Here is a 27,608-nt window from a genome sequence, read left to right on the forward strand (position 1 = left end):
TAAAATATTGTAAACTATAAGTCATAATGTACATGTTCGTACTTATCATAATGAGAAAGTATCTTGATATACATGACACACAAATATGCATGAGGTCGCATAGCATAAATTATGATGTAAGAAAAACCTTCATTCATCTATAACATATTAAACTTCATCAATTATGTGTCAATAAATTTTTGAAAATACCTAAATAAAATTACGAAAGAAAGTTTATTATGCTTTTATTTGAAATCTCAAAAAAAAAACTTTAAATAATACAACATAACGTTCAAATCTCAAAATATAAAATTAATCTCATTTTCAAATGACAATAAGTTGTAAATGCCCCTGAAGAGATAGGGTAGGATTAAGACAAAGTCCTCGTTATCCCAATCAACTTACCATGAACGTTACATTAAATATATTTCATCAGCTAGCTCCTGCACCAACTTCCACGCTGAAACGACATGTCGTTCCTCCGTCATCGTCCCACCCACAGAAAATCGAATCAAATACATTCCAGCAACCATTGTATGCGTCATATAAGCTTTTCCTGACTTGTTAATCCTTTCCAACAATTTCAAGTTCATCGCGTTCGACTTATCGATTTCAGAAAACGATAAACGGAAACAAACCAACCCGAAATTCCTCGGAACCACCACCTCAAACCTCTCGTCCCTCCCCACAAGCTCCTCGAAAAGCTTAGCCATTTTGACATGGCTCCTCAAGAACATCCTTAAATTAGCAACTCCATAGCTTTTCATGACAACCCATAATTTCATGGCACGAAACCTTCTACTCAATGTAATTTGCCAGTCTTTGTAGTCCACAACTTCGCCGGAATCCGTTGCTTTGTTCTTCAAATATGAAGGGTTCACTGAGAGAGAGTTTCTCAATGCTGACGGATCCTTCAGCCATAGACAGCAACAATCCGGCGCCGTGAAGAACCACTTGTGAGCATTCAAGCTGAATGAATTTGCCTTCTCGACCCCGTCGAGGAAATGTCGAAACTCCGGGCAAATGCAGACGCTACCGGCGTATGCGGCGTCAACATGAACCCAAATTCCGTTTTGTTGAGCTATCTCGCAGAGTGAGTCGAGTGGATCCACCGCGTTGGTGGAAGTTGTTCCGATGGTTGCACATAGGTATAGTGGCACGAATCCTTTTTCTATGTCGGATTGAATTGCCATTTTTAGGGAGGTTGGGGATAGCCCGAACGAATCCGATTTTGTCGTCTTGATCACTCGGAAATTTTCTTCTCCAAAACCTGCTCCCAAAATTTGAATGATCAAACATATTATTACCTATAACCTTCCTCTCATCCGTTATCATATAGTTTATTTATACTTCATAAATCATTTTCTATTTAATATATATATATATATTTTGTTTATAAGTTCCATTTTTCAATATAAATTCTATTAAAAAATGTAAAAAATTTCTATAATATAATCTTCAACATAATTTTAATACTACACATAATCTTTTACCTTAAAAAAAAATATATATATGTAAAAAGTGAGTGGAGCATTTGGATAGAATTGGGTTAGATGTAACCGTCGAAACTCACCGCTAACGGATATTATCTACTTCGACCCGTTAGGTATTATTGTTAGTCTGTCAGTTTTAAAACACGTATGTTAGGAAGAGGTTTCCACACCGTTATAATAAATGTTTCGTTCCCTTCTCCAACCGATGTGCGATCTCACAATCCATCTCCTTTAAGGGCCCAATGTTCTTGCTAGCACATCGAACAGTATCTAGCTTTGACATCATTTGTAACAGTCGGTAGAATTCGCGTTCAGCCTTACGGTTTTAAAACGTATCTATTAAGGAGAGGTTTTCACACTGTTATAAGAAGTGTTTTGTTTCCCTCTCCAACCGATGTGAGATCTCACATCAGAAAAGGAGACGTATAATATAATCTCCATCTCCAACATTCAATTTTAATATTATTTTGGTCAGATAAATCAATGTTGAAGTGTGTGTATATATATATATACATGCATGAGGTGAAGGATATGTTGTATCTAGGATTTACCGACCTGCGACCTGTGCAGCCTTTTGTAAGGACATATGTGTTTGGTCGGAGCCATAAACAACAAGCTTACTAAACATATCTCTTCCAATCACTTTAAGCTTCTGGTCCCTAGCAGCCACCAGAGTGGACAAGATTGCTTCACAAGTGGTTCCCTGAAGAACCCCTCCGCCGCCGCCGCCGCCGCCGCCAGAAAACAGGAAAGACTTAGGCAGCTTAAGCATCTCACCAAACCAATCAACCACCAACATTTCAAGCTCGGTCGCCGCGGGCGACGACACCCAATTGAACCCGACGACATTAAACCCGGTACTCAGCATTTCTCCGAGAAGTCCGGCACTGCTACTACTAGAAGGAAAGTAAGCAAAAAAGTTAGGACTTTGCCAATGAGAAATACCCGGAACGACAAATCGGTCGACGTCCCGAAGAATGGATTCCAAACACTCAGGATCGTCCGGAGCGGATTGTTGCGTAAGGGTTTTTCGGAGATAACCAGGATGAACTTGGCTAAGAACTGGGAATTGTTCTATGTTTTTGTAATAATCTGCAATGAAATCAACAACTTTGTATGCTTGGTTTCTGAATTCCTCTGGATCTAATGGGTTGGTGATATGAATGTTGTTGTTGTTGTTGTTTTCATAATGGATGCTTCCCATTTTCAAAAATTCAATGCAAAATTTGATGAATCAATACCAAATTTCAATTTGGTTCTTGATGTTCATCTTCACCCAAATGGTGGATTTTATAATAAGAATTCCATTCATATACCAACTCATTAATTTAATTGCCTTTCATATTTCACATGCTAATTAAATTCTTACCCACCCACTCATTTAATTCAATTCCTTTTTCAATAGTTTAGATGCATACCTACCGGTTTTAATTATTAATTAACTTTTATTTTTATATTTAATTCCACTCAATATGTATTTATTTATTTACTAAGTAAATAAATATATTACGAGTTAGTTTTGTAATACTAGATATGGAGGAGTGGGGACAGGGGCGTGGAATCTGACTGCGCTGGCTATTAGAGTATTTCATAGCCCTTGTAAATAAAGCTTTCGAGAACTCTAAGTCAGTAACGTACTTTAGGATTTAAGTTGATTCAAAAAGGAAATTTAGAGAAGAAAGCTCGTTCTTGTTTGCTTGATAAATTGATTGAGTTTGTTTAAGATGTGATTGTGTAATGTATGGAGTATTAGGGTTGTCAATTAATTTTTAGTAGCGAGCATGTCTCATTTGATTGGAATATGCTCTTGTATTCTTATGATTATGATTGGTATGGACATGTTTGAGACCTAAAATGTATGAACCTTATAGTACTATATAATTAATATGTGAGGGCGGATAAGGGACCGTTAATTGTTCTTTCGTCATGCACGTGTTCAATGGGAGCAAGGGATCACATAGGTAAATGATGGTTCGCAGGTATGAGAGTCGTTCCCTCCTTGATGCGATGAAACTATGTGACGTATTGAGACATTAGCTAATCCCTACTAAGAAATATGTCTCGATTGGTAGTATTCGTTACGATATGCTAAGATTATGAGTTGGCACCGTGACGAGGTTGCAGCTTGAACACTTATATGAGCTCTAGAGGAGCTCGACAATGAGATACGATAAGCTCTAAATAGTCTAATTATGAGAATTGATCAGTTCCAAGGAATTAGCTTTCTTTTTATGAGAACTAAAGAACGATATGAGCCTCGATAGGACCATATGTTGTAAAACAATGAGTTTAAACTCGATAACAATTGGAACCCGAATGGAGTTCGAAAATGAGAAAACCATAGAATAGAGGATTATAGAACATTGATTAGACACATGGTATCTAGTGACTTTTTAGACAAAGATTGACAGATTGCATATGAACCAATGACCAGAGCTTTCCTAAGTTGCGTGACTACAAGGGACCATTAATTCAAGTCATGTTTTTGCGATAAATTTAATTTTTATCTAAAAATTATATCAACTAAAATCCGTTTAAAAATTGATAACCCATAATTTTTCTACGCGTATACAATTTCTTTAAATGTAAAAAATTACATAATATCATAGAGAAATGCTTGGATCAAAAGCCTGCTTACTCTGAAATATAGACAAAAATAGAATTGTGATGTTGGGATGGTGCGATATTTTAGTAGGTAAATTAACGCCCGAGATGGTGAAAGAATCATCGTATGCCTCCGAAGATAGATTATTGCGAACATACTTGACAATCAGGTATCCACTTCAAAAGAAAAACCTATCTAAAACTACCTATAAGCGGTCGGGAATTGATGTGAAATGGATCCAAAAAGAAAAAAAAAAAATCTGAATTATAATCCAAAAATGATTCGTGTATATATTTCCGTCATTTTCTATTTTTCTCTACTAAATTATTTTAATAGGATTACTGGAGAACATTAATTTTATTTCAATAATTTTGTGTAATGGATGGTCTAATTTAGTTCATGACACGTCATAAATTATTTTCTTTTTCTCTTTTTCTCTTCAGTTAATTCTTTTATTTTCAATTTTATTTTCTATTCTACCAAACAAAAGACCCAATATTTATTTTTTTTGGGTGTTTTTTTTCTTCCCTGTTACAATAATGCATTAGGGTGTAAAATAAACATGATAATTGCTAAAGAGACCCTACTCGATTAAGTGTGCTACTTTTGTTTGCATTTCTACCCTTCTATTATACAATAATAACATTTCGTGACTATAAATTCAGATAATTCTCAACTTCAGTATAATCACCGAACTAAAAAAATGATTTTTTTAAAAAATAAAACTAAAAATAGTAAAATATTTCAAAACGTATAGTGTAACGTTTTGATTCAAGAAAAGTAGGCCCATCATAATTAAATTAGAAAAAGAAATAATGAAGATATTTAATAATTTATATTTTCACGTGGAATTTATGCCTAATTTTTATGACGCCAGTGGAAGGTATTTATTATACCAATTTAATAGAATTAAATTCACAACTATTCAAATAATTAAAATATATATATTAGAAGTATAAATCTCTTATTATAAGATTTTATTTATTTATTTGATTGATTTTTTTTAAGACGTCTGTAAATAAAATGTATAGAAATAGAATGTCCAAAATACGTAGGTTTGATAATGCAATAAAATTTTTATATAAATAAATAATATTTCCATTTAGTTTCCACAATTATTTTCAAAAGTTTATTAGATCAGTTAATTTTAAATAAATAATTGTACTTGGTTCGATTTTATTAAGTGAAATTATTACGATAATTTTGACTAATTAAGTTTTCATTTAATTTGCGTTTATTAATAAATGATATAATTTAAAATTGGTTTAATTAAAATTATTGTCCTCAAATGAATAAATATTATAAAATTATAAAGAAATTTAATTATGTATAATTCGTACAATTGAGAAATTAATTAGAAATAAATGAATTGTGAATAATTAAAAATAATTGAAAAAGAAGATTTATATTTTAAAAACTTTGACCAAACATGGTTCGACTCCAACCTAACGTTTCATAAAAGGTTTTAATTTTAATTTTAAAAAAATTAAGTTATCAAGCTTTTTTATTTTCCCATTTTGAATAATATTTATGATTGTCTAAAAATTTAACAATAAGATTGATCCTACTCACCCACCCACGTACATAAATTAATAAAATCTTTAACAATATCAATTTCAGTTTTTATTAAAAGAAATATTATTATATGAAGCGTATTTCTTAGGGGTGTACATTCAACCCGACAACCCGGACCAATTCAATCCGAACTATAAAACTTGGGTTGGGTTGAATTAGCATTTCGGATGGGTTGAGTTCATTTTTCTAAACCCGAACTGAATCGGTTCGATTTCGAGTTCGTAGACAAAACCTTCAAATTGACCCAAATCAAATAAAAATATATAAAATATATGAATAATACTCTTACAAAAATGGGTTTGCGAGAGTGGTATTTATACTATTTTTGAAACAAAGACTTATAGGTTCAATGTTTATAAATTTTATATATGTATTATAATTTTAAATTTAAAGCATATTCTAAATTTTAACGTTTTTATTATCTATTATATCATAATTTCTATTTATTTTTATTTTCTGTATTTATTATCTATTATATCACAATTTATATTTATTTTTATTTTCTTAATAGTTTAAGACTTTCTATGTTTTTTATTTTTGTTATATTATTAACTAATCATTATTGTTTATTTAATTTCATGATCTATCTTTATATTTTATTTTTGTTACTTTAATCAATTCTTAGCAAAGATCGGTATTTAGTTGTATTTAATTTTATGACAATATTGAACTAAGTTTCTATGTTACTATTTTTGCTTGTTTTTATTATTATTATTATTTATTTTATTTTATTTTTTAATAATTATACATTAACTTGTGTTTGTTTGAGGTTGGATTGAGTTATAAATGGTGGATAAATAAAACTTCAACAAAAATTGACAACGGAACTCGAAAATAAAGGGTTGGATTGGGTTACCAATCCAACCAACCCTAACTTTTTGTTTGGGTAAATTCATCAGTTGAACCGGGACCATGTACACTCCCTAGTATTTTTCATTGATTTCTTAAATCCTTAGAAAATATTTTCTGCTCTAGTTTTCAAATTTTTTCCTTATAAGTTCGATCAAAGATTTGAGCATACATGTATTGATCGAGACCTAAACTTAATTACGTGACTTAACTGTTAATTAAATTTTGAAAGAGTGCAATTGTGATACCCGGTGAGGACTAGAGAACGTATATATGTATGGATGGATGAAAAAAAAAACTTGAATAGGATAATTCACCAAAAATTGGTATTCTAATGGCTCACACACACCGCCCAATGAAAAACGCCTCATCTCTGCTGAGGCATCTGCTGCTTCTCATCTTCTTATCCTCTCCGGCGGCCGGCGAACCCACAAACAAAAAGAACCACTTCGTGCTGGTGCACGGTTCCTGCCATGGGGCGTGGTCATGGTACAAGCTCTCGACCCCAGGCAGCCCAAGACAATATCCTCAGCCTTCCACTACTTTCAGCCGTTGACGGAGTTCTTGGCCGGTTTGCCCTCCGGCGAGAGGGTGGTCCTCGTCGGCCACAGCTTCGGCGGGCTGGGAGTTGCCGTTGCTTTGGAGGAATTCCCAGAAAGGATCTCTGTTGGTGTCTTTGTCGCTGCCTCCATGGCTGGTCTCAATCTCAGTGTTTCCACCGTTCGTGCCGAGGTAAATTTTTAGAACGAGTCTGCTAAGGAAATGTTTCCACATAATTATTCGTTGTACTTCTTAAATTTCACAATTCAATTCACCCTCTTCGGGACCCTGCGTCCTCGCTAGCACTCATCACAATCCACCCATTTCGTGCCTATGTCCTTACTGACACTAGTTCCCTTCTTCAATCAGTGTAAGACTTCCCAATCCACCCTCTTCGAGGTCCAGTGTCCTCGCTGACACATCGCCCGATGTCTCGCTCTAATAATATTTGTAATAGTCCAAAACCCACAACTAGCAAATATGGTTTTTTTAGCTCTCTTCTAAGCTTCCTCTTAAGGTTTCTAAAATATGTCTGCTAGTGAGAGATTTTCACACCAGAATGTTTCGTTCTCCTCTCCTACATTTGATTAAATTTTCAGTTTTTTTAATGGCCAAATTGGGGATAAATTTTTTCCGACGGGATCAACATTTTGAATAACTTTATGTTTTTGATACTCAACTTAGTGTCAACATACAACCGACCCTAAACCAATCGGCTCATAAATTGACGAATTTGACACAAAGTTTAGATTTGATATACTCTATTACCTTTTGTTTTTTTCGAATGATATTATGTTTTGTTAACCATAATTATTCTCGAAAAATTTAATAAAATGTTGGCCATAAAATCGACGTAGTAATAACCTATAGTGATGGCTAGGCATTTTCTTAGATTAAACTTTTTTTTTTTTTGTTGTTGCTATATTTACAAATCGAATGACGAAAAGGAACGATCTCCACCGTTGGACAGTCATAATGTGTACGAAAATGGAGAGGACAAGCCTCCAACGTCTTATATTTTGGGTCCTTTAAAGTTGGCAAAACATCTCTACTCACTCTCACCACCCGAGGTAATCTCCTTCACTTCTCTAATTCAATATGTTTGAACTGACTTTTTAACCGAAATAATTTTTAACCACTTAAAAAATCAATTGAAAAAGACTCTTAAAACTTTACGATATGTATGTAACATGCAGGATTTGTCATTGGCAATCACGTTGGTGAGACCTTTTCCTCTATTGAAAATCAATGGTTCTGAGTTCGAGTTCACAAAAGAAAGATACGGGTCTTTGAAAAGGGCTTACGTTATTACAGAGGGAGATTTGATGGCGACGATGAATTTTCAGTTGTGGATGATTGAGAATAACCCACCTAATATTGTTGTGGAGATTAAAGGATCAGATCATATGGTCATGATATCTAAGCCGATCGAGCTTGCCTATAAACTCGGACATATTGCCCAACAAGTTTCTCTACTCGACTTTTGATCTTTACCAATGTGGTAAGGTTGCTCATGTAATTACAAATTTATTGAAATTGTTCTTCCTTCTAAAATATTACCTCATAACACGTGTCGTGAAATTTATAATTTTAAAATTAGAATATAATTTAATTTTATGTTATTTTCTATGTATTATATAGTATTACAATAACCTATCGAATTTAGGGAAAATACTCAAATTTTTGCATATCACGACCCTTCATGTTTATGATTTATAAATAACTCTGGTTGACGTTGCACATTTTGCTAGTAATTCGGTTCAAACGAAAGCTTCGGTTGCCTTTGGCTTGAACTGTTTGATAGGGAACGATCGTACACTTAAACGTGGCGCTCTTTGTAAATAAATACTTCTATTAGTTTGTTGGGTTCACCACGTGGTATTAACTCTAAGTTTCTCGTAGGTTGATGAGTCTTCCTTTCAATTCTAATGGATCACGAGACGATTTCTTTTTGTGGTATGGAATTCGTGCTTTGATAACTCTTGTAACCCATGTCATCTTTTGAAAACTCATTCATGCTATCTACTTGTCTCGAACGGATTTTAAAAGTGAAAACTATCTGTACAAACCAACATGAGTCTTATTCGTACAAACCGGGGATCATAACACTTGACACTCGGCTTGAAGTTGAGCTGCCTCTTGAAAATATTCACTCGTAAAAACGGTTCAACAACAAGAGATTCAAACTTAAAATTGATTGAGATATAATTTTTTAATTATTAAAACTTAATTTTAATTTGATTATTGAATTTCAATCTTTAATCCAAACTATATTATTATTATTTATATATATATATATAAAAGTACAGATGTATGTTCAGACTTCATATCACAATAATAGAAGAAAAATTAATGGCAAATTAGTAAATAAAAAAACATACAAAAATCAGAGAGCGAGAGAGAGAGAGATTAAGTTACCTGCCTGTCTTACACAGTCAGTCACCATCCAATGGAATCTGTATACGTGTCGACGTTCCCCGCCTTTATTTATTTATATATATTTTCTCTATTCTCGGATGCTTTCTTAAAATGTCGGCACGAATCTTCAGCTTAGCTGTCATCGAAAAACAATCTAGCTGACCGGATGACGTGGCAGTCTCCCATTGGAGATGGGAACTTTCCAGTCAGCTTCCCCGGAAGTCTGACGAACACGACAGTTCTCCGGCGGTATAAAACCCCACTTTCATTCATCAACTGACACTCTGTTTTTTGTCGGCACAAAAATCCATTCCGCTCCTTCCAATTTCATCAAATTATTAGTTTCTTTTTTCCTCTTCTTAAAACAAGAAATCCCACTTTCAAAAGATCAATCTTTCTCCATTTTTCCCCCCACTTAGATTTCCCGGCCAAAACAGAGCTCCCGCCGCCGTCCGTGGAGGCCGGAAAATGATGAAGAGAACACCCAATCACAATCACAATCACAATCACAATCACAATCACAATCGCAATGTGGTTAATGGTAAAGCCGCACAATCATCCTCAACGACGTCGTTTTCTTCTTCTTCCTCTGCTGCTGCCGGCGACGAGCCATTCGACTGGGAAATGAGGCCGGGCGGAATGCTGGTTCAGAAGCGAACTGACAAATCCGAGTCACCGGCACCGATTCTCCGCCTCAGAGTCGCATTTGGCGCCGTCCGATTCGAGATCCCCATCAGCTCCCAAGCCACATTCGGTAAAAAAAAAAAAAAAAAAAAAAAAAAAAAAAAAAAAAAAAAAAAAAAAAAAAAAAAAAAAAAAACCAGTGTGTTGTTCATCATAAATTGGTAAAAAAGAACAAATCTTTCGATAATTTGACATAAAATAACATGTGGGGTTGCTTCGTTTTTGCAAGATCCGGGAGAAAGTGGAAATTAAACATAGGTATGGTTTTTTTTTTTTTTTTGGTTTTATTGGGAAACAGGGGAGCTGAAGAGGGCGCTGACGGCGGAGACAGGGCTGGAGGCGGCGGAGCAGAAGGTGATTTACAGAGGGAGAGAGAGGGAAAACGGGGAGTATTTGGAGGGCTGTGGAGTGAAAAACAGATCGAAAGTGGTGTTGGTTGAGGATCCGGCCAGCATTGAAAGAAGATACACTGAAACCAAAAGGAACGCTAAGATACAGACCGCTCATCGGGCCATTTCCGCCGTCTCCATGGAACTTGATAAGCTCGCCGACCAGGTCACCTTCTATTTTTAATCTCTGTTTTTTTTTTTGTTTTTTTTTATTTTTTATTATTATTATATAAATAAATCTAATTATATCAAAATTTTAATATTATTTCTAATTATTTCATTGCAGAAATAAATTATAAATTTTTTCCAAACTCAAACAAATTTATTAAAAAATGAACCTAGGTTTGGTTTCAATTATTCTAGTCATTTATTTTAATTATTAAATATTAACTCTTCAAGTATCTATTTAATATATATATTTTTAAAAATTACCTTAAAATTTATTCTCAAAGTTATTGGAGAATAAAAATTAAATAAATATACGCATTGTATTATAAGAATTAACCATAAATTTAGATTGGTACGTTTAAATCCTAAATAAGTAATTATATCAATTAATATTATTTATAATTATATGAGTGGAATAAAAATTGTATTGCTGGTTCAAATTAAATAACTCTTAAAATATTTAATTAAAATTTATAACTTAATTTCAATATATATTTTAAAAATAATTAAAACTTATTTTTAAAAGTGGCAGGAGAATAAATATTTTTTAAAAATTAAATAAATATTGTATATATAATTGTATTACACGTAAAAATGTATATTTTAAAATTAATAATAAATTTAGATGGGTTAAGTTCATAACATTTTCATTTATTTGAATCTAACTCAACTCAAATAAGTTGAAATCAAAGAACAGTAACAAAAATATAGCAACGGTTTGAATGTCCATCACGATGAAACAGTGAAAAACTCATGAATTATGAACAGGTTTCTGTAATGGAAGAATCAATATCAAATGGAATCAAGGTTCCTGAAATTCAGATCACCACACTGATAGAGATGCTGATGATGCAAGCCATCAAGCTTGACACCATTGCTGCAGAAGGAGCTGCTTCCACTCAGAAAATTGTGCAGGTAAAAACATCTCTCTCTGTTCATCATAAAACCAAACCAAGCCCGACCCGATCGAGAGCCCGCCATGTTCTTGATGGCAGTAATAGTGCTATCAACGCCGAGTTCTATACGACCCCGAATCGTCAAAAAACGATACCAATTCGACCTTGCTTTTTTTATTGCAGGGGAAGAGAGTGCAGAAATGTGTTGAAATGCTTGATGTTTTGAAGGTTAGAAATGCAGGGGTGGAAGTTGTGAAGCCTGTGATTGTTACAACCAAATGGGAGACGTTTGATCACTGGCCATCTCTTATTGACCTTTGATCCTTGTTTTTTTCATATGTTTTCGAGTTTTCGAGGTAACCGAACGACGAAACGGACAGTTGGAATGGTTTAAGGTTCCTGCTGAATTATTGAATGGTTTAAGGTTCAAACAGTACACTAAAACTAAAGCAACTGAGCTAGTAATCAATTACTTCTATGTTTCTCAACTCTCAAGGCCATACCAAACAAAAGCAGGTTTTGGATTAGGAGTTAGTATGGGTGTGTGCTACTGTTTCTAGTATAAACTCGAGCAGGAAGCGGTGACTAATCGGTATTGACGCGCTCGTGTTTCTTGATCTTGACGTGTTTGGATATCTCGGAGTCGAAGCATTTGAACATATGTTCCAATTCAGAGATCTCATGCTCAATGTCGATTTGATTGTCGTCGTCGCTTTGTATGATCATTTCTTTGAAACTATGAATCCTATCGAGTCCGACTCGAACTCGGTGTCCCATTTCTTCCATTCTTGCATTAGCCCCATTTCTTCTCTCTTGATATTCTTTGAGCTTTCGCTTCAAGGATCGGTAGGCGTCGAGCGACTTGAGAAGCTGTTCGGTCAAGGCTTTGTTTCGTTTTTGGAGGGCTTCAATGCTGCCTTGGGCATCAGGTAGATTGTTGTTTTTTAACCCTCTATGCTCTGCAACACAAGCTTGAACTTTGCACATTAGCATTTCATTTTGTGCTTTGAGATCATTCACATGTTCTTCCATTCCATGCAATTGTTGAACCGTCCTCGCTAGCTCCTTCGCGATGATCTCCTTCTCCTTTCCGATGCTTGAGCATATGCTCTCGAGGCTTTTCCGAGCTGCTATGCTTGCATTCAGCTCTCTCCTCAACTTCTCCTTCTCATCGGTTATCGGTTCATTCGACGGTTTTTTGTCCCTCGGAACGTTTCGCCTAAGATCCGTGTTGCACCTTCGAAGCCCGGCTTCCCTTCGCTTACCAAGAATTTGTGCTCTTTGGATTTGGGATTTGACTTCATCAAGTATAAGCATCATTTCAGATATCCTTTGATCTCTACTCCCATTATTTCCTTTCATGGAAGCCTCTTTGTACTCGTGGATTAGTTTCAACAAAATCCTCACATTCGTAGATACTCCTAAACAATCAAAAGCAAACTCATCATATATCTCGAAAAGAAACTAAATTTAAAAAAAACAGAACAAGTCGACAAACCAATGAAGTTTTGATCGACATGGGGTTGTCGTGGACTTGTGGAGCCCTCGACTAATTCAGGGGACGACAATGCTCGAATGCGGGTGATGCCGGCGGAGTCCATGAGGAGGAGGAGGAGGAGGAGAAGAAGAATTCAAATATGCTAATTAGAAATGGTTAGAAGAAAAAGAGAGACTGGTTTTTGGGTCAATCTCTCCTTTCCTTCTTCTTTGTGTATGCAAAACAATGGGTTAATTGCCTTTTGTTTGTGTTGGGATCCAACAAATATTCTATGTTTTGTTTGTGCATCCATGTCTGAAAATGGTCGGTTTTTGCTGTGATCCTCCGCAATCATTGCTCATCCATTGACTTTTTCATTTGTCTTCTGTTTTTTCTCTTTGCTCCCTATTTACTTGGATCGTTTGTATTGGAACATGTATATGATATGTTCTTTAATTTTTTTAATTTAGGTTGAAATGTTTATTTAATTCGTGGAGCTAGGGATCTACTCTAATTAGCACGAGAGAGTCGAGAGAGATTTCTCATCGTTAGCTAAATGAGACTAGAGATGTAAATTATATTCTTTGTTCATGTCCTTACCATAGCTAAATGAGACTGAGGATGGAAATTATATTCTTTTTTCCCGTCCTTGCCATAGCTATATGAGGTTGGGGACGGAAATTATATTCTCTGTTCCTGTCCTTGCCATAGCTAAATGAGGCTAGAGACGGAAATTATATTCTTTGTTCCCGTTCTCGCCCTAGCTAAATAAGGTTTGGGGACGGAAATTCTATTCTCTGTTCCCGTCCTCGCCCTAGCTAAATGAGGCTGGAGACGGAAATTATATTCTTTGTTTCCGTCCTCACTCCCCCCCTCCCCCCATTTGATTTCTGTTTCCATCGTCACCCTAGCTAAATGAGGTTGTTCCCATCCTCGCTCCCTCCAAAAAAAAAAAAAATTTATGGCAGAAACACTATGAAGTATAGAAATTTTAGTTTTTATATATTATTTTGAATATTATATTATATATTTTTATGCGGGAAGAGGACAGTGAAAGTGAAACAGCCCAAGCTCACTGTTAGTAGATATTGTCTGTTTCGGTCTGTTATGTATTATCTTCAGGCTCACGATTTTAAAATGTGTGTACGAGGGAAACGTTTCCACACTCTTATAAAGAATGTTTCTCCAACTCGATGAGGAATCTCATGAAAGGCTTCCTCATTTTCGCCCACTCAATTGATTTGACTATAAAAAAAATGGATTTAATAAATATAGACATTTTGCATAAAATTAATATTTTAGAGCCGATTTAATTGAGAGCGGACCCCCAACGGCCCCCCTTCGCGGTGTGCCTTAGTCCCATGCTCCACCCTTTCCACCGCCTATGGTCCCTCCATTTTTTCTATTTTTTTTTTCAATTATTATGCCAATTTTTAACAAATTATTTTTAAAATTTTTAATTGCATAAAAATATTTTTTTATAAAGAAAAAGCTAATTATTATAAGTAATTTCAAATATTTGTGACTAAATTAATAAATAAACAACATTTAAAATTTGTATTTTAATAAAAAAAAATCTAAAATATACTTATTTAAAAAATAAAAAAAATACTTTTACAGTAAATTTGAAATGAAAATCGTTAATATTTTATTTTGGAAAATACTTTTAAACTTTTAATATTTCAAAAATACCCTTAAAATTTAAAAAGTTTCAAAAATACCCTTAAAATCTTAAACTTTTGAAAATTCAACTGTGTTTCAAAAATTTAAAATATTTTTTAAACAAAATATTAACCATTTCTATTCAAATCTAATGGTAACTATGTTGGTTAGATTTTTTTTTTTTTTTTAATTTGAATATGTTTAGATATTATTCAAAGCCTAAACATATACATATTCGTGTTTTTCTTAAATGAAATTATTATTATTTTACAATGTTTAAGAACTAAAATTAACCATATTAAAAACACATAAATCAAAATATTGTTTTAGATAAATTCATCAAAATTAAAAGGATTTAAATATTATTTAAGACAAAAATATATATATATTTTTTTTATTAATTTAGATATTAAAATAATTGGTAATTAATTCGAAAGCAAGCTCTGTGTTGTTGTAAGTATAAAGCTGGGGAATAAAAGCTTCATCCAATTCTGTAATAAATGTAAAATTATTATTAATCTCAGATTTACGTACAAATACACAAAATTTAAAAATAAAAAAAAAAAAAAAAAACAAATAAATAAATATAAAGAAAAGGTGGTAGGGTGACGGACGTACCTGGTGATAGGACCATAAATGACCAATGAAAATTACAGACGTGGTAATCAGTAACAGTGATTTCTTAGCGGGCCCCACCTCTCCCTTCTATCAATGCTCACAGTACATCCCCCACCTGTCACTTTAGCAGGCCTACTCCCTATTCCCTACTTTTCTCCCGAATTATTTTCAAATTATTATTCCTTTTTTCCTTTTTTTCTATTTTAATTAAAAAAATCCATAGAAATAAGCCGCGTAACGCTACAGACTACCTCTCGTTCTCTCTCTAGGCACAAGTTACGTTGCATGCCCGCCTCACGTGACCCCCCCTCATTTATTGCTTTTTTCTTTTTTTTATATAATTCTTTTTCTACCATTCTTTAAAATATATATTAAATTTATTATTTTATTTATATATATATATCAAACCAAGTTCTTATAATTGGAAATTAGAAAATAATAATAAATAAATAAAAAGTGGTGTATTTTAAAGAACGATAAATAATTAAAAAGATGAAAATTATTGGGAAATAAATGAAAAGAATTAGGGTCAGTATAGTATAGGTCTGCGACGCCGTTTTGGCAATGAAGAAGAAATGGACTTATTGCCAGTGTGGGACCCACCCGACCTTAGGGTTCAAATTCTGACGCCAATCTGATGTATTATGGTTGAAAAATTAATTGTATCAAAATAATATTTACTTTTTTTTTTTTACTTTTTTACGGTTCTACTGGTAGGTAGTTGTCTGGTTGACTTCTGATTGTAGTTTTACCACGTTCTAATTATTACCCTCTTCATTATTTTTCTTAATTAACTCTGTCTAATCTCACATCATTTGCTCTTAATTTTGTCCCTAACTTCCTCTTTTTTTTTTTTTTTTTTTTTTTTTTTTTTTTTTTTTTTTTTTTTTGTTTGTTTGTTTGTTTTACTTTCGAGTAAGATTCAAGCTTAATTTAATATGGTCTTTGTAAAATGTCCCTTTTTAACGTTAGTGTAAGGCTAAATTTTTAATATCGTTCAAATTTTAAAAAATAAATATTTTTGTTAACTTGAGAATTACTTACTCGTCGTCTCTTGAGCTAAGAAGGGTCGGGATAATGATTATATTCAGCATCTCCATCCACGACCCTGTACCTGCTCTAAACCCCATCTCACCTTACTTGGAGAATCCTCAATTGTCGACGGGAAATATCCACGTCAATCCCTGCAAAATGGAGAATTTTATTGTGGTGAGCAATAAAATAGGTGGGATCGGAGATGTGGAAAGCTTACTCGTATCTGTCCTACTTAATGGACAGGTTTGTCTATAAGTATAAAATGTTAATAATTTAAAATGAAAATGGATATGTTTGTTTTGGAAGATAGTATTGAGAATTATGAAGTCTAATAGATTAGAAAGATTATAATGGGAGAGAATTAGGAGGGAAAAGGGGGGGACACGTGGCGAAAGGGAATTGGTGGGTAGAGACAGGTAAGGAATTGTCTTGTTTGGGTACAGTGTTAAGACAAGAAGAGGAAGGGGGAGGGGGACAGTGCTTTAAAGATGCCTGTTTGGGCTGCCTGGTTGGCAGGTGATCACCAGGTCCAGGACACTCCATGTGTTGTCAAAACGGTCCCGTCTTGATCCCTTCTCACATAACCCCCCTTCGCACTCATCTCACGTCTCCACCACGCGCTCTACCTTACCTCTTCCACCCCGCGCGTGCTTCCTCACACCCCCTTCCAAAACCCTCGCAAAGTTCGTCCTTTACAACCTCGACTTATATGAAATTTTATTTATTATTATTATTTAAATAAACAAAAAGAAAAGGAAAAAGAAAAAAGAAAAAAAGAATCTTTTATTTTTATTATTATTATTATTATTATTATTATTATTATTATTATTATTATTACATGGTATGTTTGCTTCGGCTTTACCTCTAAAACTCAAATAATATTTAGATTTTTTTTTTAATTTTAAATAAAAGGGTTTGATGGGAGAATCCTAGCCGTTGATGCTTTGGTTTTGCCCCACTTATTCCCCACATGATGAATATATCTTAAATGTCTAAGCATTGCCATTGGTGGGACCTTTTTTACAAAAATAAATAAATAAGATTATTTATTTTTTAATTTCAAAAAAGAAATATATAGGCTATGCAAAATCTTGGGGATTTGTAGTGAAAAGGAGACCGAAATTAGGGGAAAGGCTTTTTTGTTTTGGGTAATAAAGATAATTATTTATGTTTTATTATTTTCTCTCTTTTTTTTTTTTTTTTTCTTCCCACTTTAATGAAAGGATTTGATTGATTTATTGAAAAAATTAACCAAAAAGGATGAAATTAATTTTTTTTTTTTTTTTTTTTTTTGGAAGTTATAAAAATGGGAAAATAATATAGTATCACGAGGAGGTCACTTAAACATACGTCAAAGTCGATGGGGAGAGGTGGAAAATGGGAGCAGATCGAATATACACGTTTGACTGTCATCTGCCAGTTAAAAAACCCGGCTGTTTCGGTGCGCCACGTGGCCTTCCTACCCACCGTCGATTCATTCAGAAGTAATCGAACCCAGCTGAATGAGCCGGCTTCACCTTGGCTTTGCTTGACGCTATCGGCTTCGGCTTCGGCTTTGGCTTCTGCGGAATTACAACGCCGGGGACTTCCGGCGGAGTCAGCGATCGGATGAGGGCGAAGTTCAGGCTCTTGAAGAACGGGTGCTTTTTTATGTCGGCGGATCCGCGTTTCGACCCTAGTCTTCGGGTCGGGTCTTTGTTTAGCAACCCGGATATCAGGTCCCGCGCGTGGTGTTCAAGCGTCCCAGACGACCCTGTGGTCGGAAACGTCAACGGCTTCTTTATGATGTTCCTTAGCGTCGTCTCGTTCGATGACGCTGCGAAAGGCGTCCGGCCATAGATCAGCTCGTAGAGAAATACTCCGAACGCCCACCAGTCGACGGCGTTGCCGTGGGATCCGCCGGCGGCAACTTCCGGCGAGACATATTCATGGGTACCGACGAAGGAGCACGACCGAGCGGAGACAGGCTCCGCAACAAAGAGCCAGTTGGGTGTCAAGGTTTGAACCTTCCGCGACCGGAAAAGCCGATTATAGAGGCAGGAAAAAGGAGCTGTGGAGGCGGCAGCGGCGGCGTTGGTTCGGGGGAACGCCGTTGAGTCAGGCAATGCCGGATTAGGGGAGGAATTCGGCGATTCAACGGCAGGAGTAGCGTCGGAACAGAGAGATAAATCGAAATCCGATAACATAATATGACCATCTGATCGGACAAGAACATTCTCCGGCTTAAGGTCTCTGTAAATAATTCCAAGCATGTGAAGATACTCTAAAGCAACAAGAACTTCAGCGGCGTAAAACCTGAAAATTATGCACAAAATTAATTTAATAATTTCCATTGAAGGAGACATCACAGAAAGCTAAAGCAGACAAGATTGTAACATCTCAGGTTTTGACATCACAAGCAAACAAAAAACATACTGAAACCTGTGAATTCAATTATATATATATATATATAAACATTAATATTTTAATTTCAATCGTTCCAGAAGAGTTGCAGCTTTCCAGGAATCTACGTAGAATCTCAGTGTGTTTCCAGTGATGATGAAAATGGATAAGTAATATAAAACAGAGTTTTAAGGATGCTCTGTTTCTGTACCTTGCAGAGGCGAGAGAGAAGCGTTTCCGCGGCTGTTTATGGCGGAGAGAATGCAAATCGCCGCCGGAACAAAACTCCATAACGATGCAAGAGAAATGGGAAGCTTCAAATTCAGCGTAAAGAGTAGGCAAAAACGGATGGTCAAGCATTTTCAATATTTTCCTCTCCATTTCTGCTCTGTGCACCTTTTTCTTCAATTCCAGAGCATCCTTATCCACTACTTTCATGGCGTACAAACAGGAATCGTCATCTTCATCTTCATAACAACCTTCGGTTGAGTTTCTAAGCTGACATAGGTAGACGGTGCCAATGTCACCGGCGCCGATGCGGCGGAGGAGACGAAAATCACGGAAGGTGAGTTTGGATTTTCGACGACGAATAGCAGAGTAAGCGAAATCAGATGATCGGTGAGGCTTTAAATCGAGACTCTCCGGTGAGGATCGGGAAGTGGGTAAATCAGTGGCGGCGTCGAATGAGAGACGACTGAAACTGCTACAACTGTCACTGCTCATGGAATTTTGACTGGAATTGGAATTAATGGCGGATTCGTAAGGTAGGTCCTCCCCGTCTGAGCCTCGTGCGAGCTGTTCTAACATTTCTTATGGAGAAACAGAACAAAACCCAGAAATCAAATACGAAAATCGAATCGAATCGAATATAGAAACAATGAATGCGGGCATTCGAATCAGAAGAAGAAGAAGAAGAAGGGAAGCCGGACTGTATCTGACTCTGTAACTCGCTCAGAAGCAATGCTTAGAGAGAGAGAGAGAGAGAGAGAGAGAGCTGAAAAGAGAGATGGAAGCGCGAGGAAGTAGTTGTGGGGGTATTTATGCGTTGGGCGTACGGAGATTTTGATTCTCAATCTTGGTTAAAAATCAAATTCCCCATTTTAACCCTTACCCATTTCAATTTTCATCCCGGTAAAAAAAAAATGCCCACGAACGAGAATGGGGAATATAATTGACCAAGGAGTGGAGACGGGGAAGCGTACGTGTCTTTGCCTTCTATTTCAATCTCGAGTGAGAGAGACGAGAATTTGGGTAAGAACAAGAATCGAGAAATCTTTTCTTGCTCCTTCGCTTGAGCGGGTGGGACCCTGTAGGATAAATGAGCATCTTTGTGTCTTAAGCCTATGGCCTCCTATTTTAATCTTCTTTTTGTGATAGGTGGGATCGTGCACGATAAATGAACATCCCTATTTCAATCTTATTTTCGTTCATTTCTTAAGCAATTCCCCACCTTATCATTTTATCACGGGTGAGTGGAATTTTAGCTCGTGTATTTTTTCAGCTTTGTACTTCAATCCTCACCTGTCGAGCTCTGTATCTAGTTCATCATCAGTAACCTTCAATCCTCACCTAATAAAATTTAATGTATAAATTGAAATTTTAATATTAAAATTTCTCATTAATTTAAAAAATAGAAAATATATTAAAAATAAGAAATAAAAAATTAAAAAACTTTTGAAGGTGGAGGACATATTAAATTTAAAATTAAATGATGATATTTGACACATTTTAAAGGTGAGAAAATTGATAAATGAAATGAATTTATTTTAGTTTTTAAAAATTTCTCTTGGAAAAGTAGATACATTAATAGTAGGATGGGAGTCAAATATTTGTCGTGATTTAATAGAAATAAATAAGATTCTGACGTGTATTTATTGGGTAATAAATACGACTCCTAATAAATAAATAAAATAGGCCCTAAAAGATTTATTAAAATATTTATAATTCAAATATTTAAAATTGATGCGGTGAAATATCAATAGATTTATTAAAATGTTTTACATTTTTCTAATAAAAATTATATTAAAAAAAATTATCTCGTTTCACATAAATGAGTAATGAAATAAGATGTTAACTCGTCTCTATCATGCTCAGTAGACATCTTTTGATATGATAAGGAATCAATACAAGGAGAATAAGATTCGGATTACCTTGTTGATAGAATATCTCAATGCAAGAACATTGTTTGAGATTCGAATCACTCCAAAAGCAAGATCGATCATGTCTAGCTCGAATGATTCTCGTTGATCAAATATCTCAAAGCAAGAACACTGGTTTGAGATTCGAATCACTCCACAAGCAAGATTGATTATGTCGAGCTTGAATGATTCTACATGCAACGTAAACTACATATAATTACAAAGAAACTTAGTCATTTGCTAAAGAAAGCACAAATGCTCATTTTACTATATTTTTCAAGTCTCCTTACAAATACAACACACATGGCTTTATATAGCATCAAAATGAAACTATCGAAGACATTATAAAGTTGTAACATTTATACTTAATAATCATAATTAACTATGATTGTAATCTAAAGTAAATAAAAAGTCTTAAAATACATCAATGAAATATAATTACTCTAAATTCTAATCTACCCAAAATTTTCTTCACGTCTTCATTGAAATATATTGTATGATTGATGTCTTTTGGTTCATATCATCTCTAATTATAAATAAGCTATTATTTATATATACAATGGCACGTGACTCCAGGAAGGGATGGGTAAAGTTTAGCACGTGCTGGGGAGTTGTATCCGTTAGAGGAGCCGTGAGTGGTTTTTAGGAGTAGATGACGTAATCAAATCGGCACGTGCAAGGAGGTAGTTTCTGCTGTTGTCACGTGGCATACGTTGCTTCATATTATTTTCTTTCTCAATTTATTAATAATAATAATAATAAATAAATAAATAAACATTATTAAAGCGCGTGCAGTCTCGAGGCGCGTGAATAACCGTGTTTAAGCTTTACCAGTGAAAGAATTTGGCAGTTCTTTTCTCCCCGTTGGTTACTGGGTCAACCCTTTGCCGTCCTGCAAGCTGCAACCTTTTTAAATATTTATTTTTTTAAAAAAATCCATTATAAAATTAGTTTTTTTTCCCTTTTCTTTTTACTTACCATTTATCTCTTTAATAAATAAATAAATATATATATATAATATTAGAAAATAAGATTGAAAATATATTTTGTCCGGATGGTCGAGCTATTAATATTAATAATTAAAATTTCATAAAATTTAAATATCAAATATTCACAAGTAACAATGCATCGCTAACTTTAGTTACCGACGCTAGATATTCTTGAGGTTAACAATAATTTTAAGTTCAATTGGTCTATAATTATATTTTCAAGTTGGTCGAGTTGAGTTGAGTTGACTCGATAAAAAATGTAACTTTTGAACATATCTAAATTTTCGGGTTTTAGAAAATTTAATCCAATTTAAATTGGAAAATAAAAAAAATCTAATTCAACCCAACTTTCGTGAGTTAGATAGGATAGTCGGGATTATTTAGGTTCTTGGGTTATATAAAGAATCGGGTGGTTTGAATTTTTCGGTGTTTTTAATAATTAAAAATAATTATTAAAAGAAAAAACAAGAAATTAAAATAAGGTAGGGGCAGAAGAAACATGTGGAATTAATAATATTGGATCTCAAACCCTAATTAAGCTTCAACCTTCGTGGAAGTTAAGCCGACCGTTTGGAAACAGAGTTAACTGTATCCCAACTAAGTAACATGGACGAATGGTGGCAGGGCCAAGTGTTTTTTTTTTTTTTTTTTTTTTTTTTTTTTCTTTCTTTCTTTTTCCTCATACAATGGAACCTAATCTTAATCAAATTATTTTTTTAACATAAATATTATATATTTTGGCCCGTTACGTATCGCTGTCGGAAGATGTTTTCACACCCTAATAAATAATGTTTCATTTCTCTCTCCAAACGATATAGGATCTCATATTTCTCAGCTCAATTAGAGTGTTGGGTTCTGAGTCATATTAATACCTCAAATTTTTTATTAAAATTAGGTTTAATCTTAATGCCAAAATTTTAATTTCGTCTATACCCGTAACATATATGAAAACGTAGATGGAATTCAATATTTTTTAAAGTGATAAAATTGAAGTAGTTTAATTTAACGACGTCGGTTGTTTAGTCATTTTTAGACTATAACTCATTTGATCATATAATTTAATACGACTGATGGATTTGATAGGGTCGGTTGTTTCAGTTTTTTTAATAAATTTATGTTCGTTATCCATGCTTGTTTCTATCAAATTTAAGTTCATCCAACTCTATTATTAATAGAAAGAAATCTATTAAAGATTTCTGTATATTATAAAAAGAAAAATGTATATTTCAAATTATTAAAATTAGATTTAAGAAATGATTATTGGATGAATAGTGTTCAAATAAATTATAAATACCTAATAATGAGACATCATCCCTACATGAATTATTTCCAATATCTATTATATATATATATATATATGGGAATCTTTTATGGAACTATACATACATTCAGTTCAATAAAATGTTTAAATAAATTAAAATCTATTTCATTAAACGAAAATTTAATAGAGCGGAAGAGGTTCGACATTCTCCAGCATCCTATGTAACATGACAACGTTATCTACTTGTCTTGAAATGCTTTTACGAGTCAAAACTATCTCTATTCTCTACATATCAACACGAGTCTTTTGCGTTGTTTTGTCAACATTAACGTGCTTATACAAAGATTTTTAAAACATCACCCAACATTAGTGTAATACTCGAGTAAGAATATATAAATAAATCAAAACCATATCTGAACGAGAGCAATCATGAGGATTAGATGAATAAGAAAAGGTTATTATCTATACTAATAAAGTGCACCTTCCTTTCCAGTAGCTCGCATGTTTCTTACGAGAATTTCCCTAACAAACATGTGAGTAAGGAAAAGACACGCTGAAAGTACTCATGTTGGGTCGTGTGGATTGCCGAGGCCATTAGGTATCGAATTCGAATTTTGAATCTTGGGTACAGATCGTTACACTAAGATTACACTTGTTGATATACGTAACAGTAACTATCAATTCTTATAAGTGTTTCTTATCGATTATATCGGGAGGACGAAATATTATTTTTATATTTAAAAAAAGAAAAAAGTAATATATGAAAGAAACATAAGAGGTAGTGAGGAGACAGATTGGACAGATAATAGATACCCACATGGCCAAAGACAACAGTACGTACATGACATGTCATCAATTTTGCAAGCAATTGGATGAGGTGGACACTTCATTTGGGGTCTGAATGGACTTTGATTTGAAAACTGGGTCCAATTTTTTATTTTATTTTATTTATTTTTAGGGTCCCATGATATTTGCACATGAAATTGGTTGTTTTTCAAAAGCCCAACAAAAAGTGCACCAAAAGAATTGGTATTTGTATTTCTACCCCCAAAAGAAACCCTTCCTTCCATTGTGTTTGTCAACTCTCATTACAAAGCCAAACTTTCACTATTTGCACACATGGGCTTCTCCCACTTTCATCTAACAATAACTTTTCTTATGGGTCCTTCAATTCTCGATGAATTTACTTTGTAGTCCTCTCTAATTCTAGCTTCAACTGCAAGATTCGAACAAAGATCGTCCATGACGTGTCGAGAGACGATAAAAAGCCATAGCCTCGTACTTAGTTTCTGACTAGGAGGATTAGACGTCTCCTAAACCTAATAATACAGTATTATAAGTTAGAGAGTTTGAAGTTCTAGACTAGCTCGAGCCTTTTTCTTGGACCACATTGTTGATTAAGGGTTTCTTTTAAGTATTGTCGAGTAGTGTGTGTGGTCAAATCAAGTCTTTACCGAATTGGGAATGATGAAAGTTACATGGCATTGTACGTGTTGTCATGTCTATTCGAAGTTTGCTTAGGTTGGTTGAGTACTAGCATAAGTACATCGCACTTGTCAAAGAACTGTGTTATGATGATTGATAATATTCGTAAGGACGGTGTCGAGAGGAGTTCAAAAAATCTAATCAGTTCAATTGCACTGGTTCTTTCAATCATGTAATGAAATTCTCGTTTAACTCACCAAACCCGAAAATTAATCTGGGTTAAATATTTAGATTTCGATTAAAAAAAAGGCAATATCTCAATTCTCTTGATAGTGTTTCGATTCTATTTGACGAAGAGGTTAGAGGTTCGAATCTCAATTTGTTATTGAACTAGAAAAACTCGAGATTTTGATTCTCTCAGTGAGATTGTTTCTTAGATCTTACTACAAGTCATAATTGATAGCTTTAATTTCAAAAACTAGAAAGCAACAAAAACTTTATGAACCCTAAAACTTTGGTGATTCAAGAAATTTTTGTTACCATTATGTAATAGTTCAAGTCCATTGACAGTAGATATTTCTTCTTTAAGTTTCTCCTTATAAGGTTTTAAAATGCATCCGTTAGGGAAAGGTTCCCACGCCCTTATAAGGGTTGCTTCGTTCTCCTCTCCAACTAATGTGGGATCTCACAATCCAACCCCCTTGGAGGTCCAGCGTCTTCATTGGCACACCGCCCGGTGTTGGCTTTGATACCGTTTGTAACAGTTCAAGCCACCGCTAGTAGTGATTGTCTTTTTTGGGCTTTCCCTTCCAGGCTTCCCCTCAAGGTTCTAATACGTGTTTGTTAGGGAGAGGTTTCCACACCCTTATAAGAAATGTTTCGTTCTTCTCTCTAACTTATGTAGGATATCATAGTTATTTCTGCTTGAAATTGGTTGCTTAAAAAATACCTTTGCTGATACATACGCGTGACAATCACAAAATCAGTAAATCGAGCATATTAGGGTTTTTTTCGAAAGTAGTGTCCCTCCTTCTTTAGTAGCTAGTGTAGTTTCACTTTCATTTCAGTAGCAGAGCACGACATTAACACTTACACCATCCACGTTGTTGTGTCTTTTTTCCCCTTTCTAGACAGTTCATGTTAGTTTTAATTTGGTTTGCTAACGACCATAGTAATTTTGAAGTAAAATTCACCGTTCAAAGACACTTTTAAAAAATAATTTAGGAAAAATAAATATTGACAAAATTGTGTTATAAAGAATAGACAAATAAAAGAGAAAAAAAAAAAAGATATGTATTAAAACAAATCCCTAATAATATTCGATTTGTCTTTTAAATTTTGAACACATATTGTAAAAATCTCATAAATAAATAAAATAAATAAATAAATTTTGGAATTGGAATGGTTTCTTTTTCTAACTTTAATTTCAATTATCATAAATTAATTATATCTTAAAAGTATTAAGATTCAACGTGAATGCATTATCATTAAATTACTTAAAAATGAAAAAGGAAAAAAGAAAAAAAGAAAAAAAGAAAACCAAACAACTCATTCCACCCATAAATTATTTTAAAAATCAAAATTCCATAATATATATCCTAATAATTTTTTTTTTATATATACTTTTACGTATTTAAAATTTGGATTTATTCATATTTAACTCTTAGAAAAATATTTAGAATTTTTTGTTAAATTTATTAATTTATTTTTAATTTTAAGTTTGTTTAAGAATCCAATATTCTACATTTTTTGTGGTTAAGCGTGTGATCTCTTGAAAATTGTCTTAGGAGGACAAAATATGTTGGAATGACTAATGTTGGTACGTACGAACAGTTTAAATTGAGGAGTAGGTAACATGACCATGAGTAATTACAAGAGACTTGTACTTACATGTCTTAATCAGCTAAACTATGCTCAAATTGATTTTTTTTCTCTCTATTAAATTTATAATAAATCTAATTAACTTAAAAATAATAAGAATAATAAAGAAATAAAAGAAAAAGTTGCCAAGATCTGAAGATAACTCACGATTCTTTTTAGAAAGCTTGCCAAAAAGAGGTTTAAAGAAAAAAAAAATCAATATTAAAATTTTAATTAATTAAATAAATAAATTTATATCCTCATCCTATTATTATTATTATTATTATTATTATTATTAATATTATAAAAGAGGAAGACATGTATTATTATTATTATTATTTTTTTGTAATAAATACCCTAAAAATGGCTTCTTCTAGAAGCCTAGGGAATGGCAATGTCAATATACTATAAAATCAAAGGAACAAAATAATTAATTATTGATTAGTGTTAATTAATTAATTAATTAAAAAAAAGAAAAAGAAAAAGAAAACAGAGAGCCAATATTCCCGGTGTTTTGATAGGCAAACACCTAGGCATAATTTGTCACATTTACACATTCAAAACCTTATATTATATTTAATACTATATAGTTTTGTAGTTCAAAATCATGACATCAACTTTTAATATTAAACCTACCCCAAACTTACCTTATTTAATAATATAATATATATTTTCGTTTTTTTAATTTTTTTTACATTTATTTTTAATTAGTGATTAATTATATTTAAGATTATCAAATAAATTTTATTAAATATTTATTTATTTATTTGAAGAAAAGGAATCTGAGATATTTTTCTTGGTAGTATGAAAAAATATAGCATATGCCTTATGTCCCCAAAGCTGTTCACATTGCTTGTCTTTGTGTCTACTTCAACTATAATTTAAATACCTTTTATTAAATTATTATTATTTCATTATATGATATATTTCGTGAATGATATGCTTATGTTGTTATATGAACACGATTAAGGGTTTGCAAACTAACCCATAATCGTAATCTAGGTCGATTCCCGATGGTTTGTATGACATTTTTAGAACTGGTTATGTTGGCTTGGGGACTATTAGGAGTTTAGTGGTTAATTCTTAATAGTGAACCGGGGTTCACAGTTAATTCCTTATGATTATGAATTGTGAAGATGCATGAACCTTCTGTGAGAGTCTTGTG

The 27,608-nt window shown here is 33.6% G+C and overlaps 5 protein-coding genes across 5 annotated transcripts; 2 read left to right on the plus strand and 3 right to left on the minus strand.

Annotated features, from left to right (window-relative positions):
- Positions 1 to 199: 199 nt before the first annotated feature.
- LOC111783313 (tyrosine decarboxylase) lies at positions 200 to 2,742 on the minus strand. Its single transcript, XM_023664235.2, has 2 exons — positions 2,028 to 2,742; positions 200 to 1,249 (listed from the first exon to the last, which is right to left on the minus strand). Exons 1-2 carry the CDS (start codon positions 2,674 to 2,676, stop codon positions 393 to 395), a joined length of 1,506 nt encoding a protein of 501 aa, XP_023520003.2. The 5' UTR covers positions 2,677 to 2,742; the 3' UTR covers positions 200 to 392.
- A 4,106-nt stretch (positions 2,743 to 6,848) lies between these two features.
- LOC111783387 (methyl jasmonate esterase 1-like) lies at positions 6,849 to 8,674 on the plus strand. Its single transcript, XM_087120435.1, has 3 exons — positions 6,849 to 7,233; positions 7,989 to 8,111; positions 8,238 to 8,674. Exons 1-3 carry the CDS (start codon positions 6,988 to 6,990, stop codon positions 8,526 to 8,528), a joined length of 660 nt encoding a protein of 219 aa, XP_086976561.1. The 5' UTR covers positions 6,849 to 6,987; the 3' UTR covers positions 8,529 to 8,674.
- Positions 8,675 to 9,584: 910 nt separating this feature from the next.
- LOC111782579 (BAG family molecular chaperone regulator 3) lies at positions 9,585 to 12,084 on the plus strand. The gene is made up of 4 exons (XM_087120389.1): positions 9,585 to 10,213; positions 10,442 to 10,698; positions 11,469 to 11,615; positions 11,780 to 12,084. The coding sequence occupies exons 1-4, from the start codon at positions 9,928 to 9,930 to the stop codon at positions 11,915 to 11,917; spliced, it is 828 nt and encodes a 275-aa protein (XP_086976515.1). The 5' UTR covers positions 9,585 to 9,927; the 3' UTR covers positions 11,918 to 12,084.
- LOC111782578 (uncharacterized) lies at positions 11,937 to 13,308 on the minus strand. Its single transcript, XM_023663350.2, has 2 exons — positions 13,095 to 13,308; positions 11,937 to 13,017 (listed from the first exon to the last, which is right to left on the minus strand). Exons 1-2 carry the CDS (start codon positions 13,195 to 13,197, stop codon positions 12,182 to 12,184), a joined length of 939 nt encoding a protein of 312 aa, XP_023519118.2. The 5' UTR covers positions 13,198 to 13,308; the 3' UTR covers positions 11,937 to 12,181.
- A 4,387-nt stretch (positions 13,309 to 17,695) lies between these two features.
- On the minus strand, positions 17,696 to 19,772 carry LOC111782539 (protein kinase PINOID). Its single transcript, XM_023663304.2, has 2 exons — positions 18,982 to 19,772; positions 17,696 to 18,683 (listed from the first exon to the last, which is right to left on the minus strand). The coding sequence occupies exons 1-2, from the start codon at positions 19,575 to 19,577 to the stop codon at positions 17,867 to 17,869; spliced, it is 1,413 nt and encodes a 470-aa protein (XP_023519072.2). The 5' UTR covers positions 19,578 to 19,772; the 3' UTR covers positions 17,696 to 17,866.
- Positions 19,773 to 27,608: the final 7,836 nt, after the last annotated feature.

This window comes from Cucurbita pepo, chromosome 20, assembly GCF_057944985.1.
Source record: "Cucurbita pepo subsp. pepo isolate OVF chromosome 20, ASM5794498v1, whole genome shotgun sequence".
NCBI lineage: Eukaryota > Viridiplantae > Streptophyta > Magnoliopsida > Cucurbitales > Cucurbitaceae > Cucurbita > Cucurbita pepo.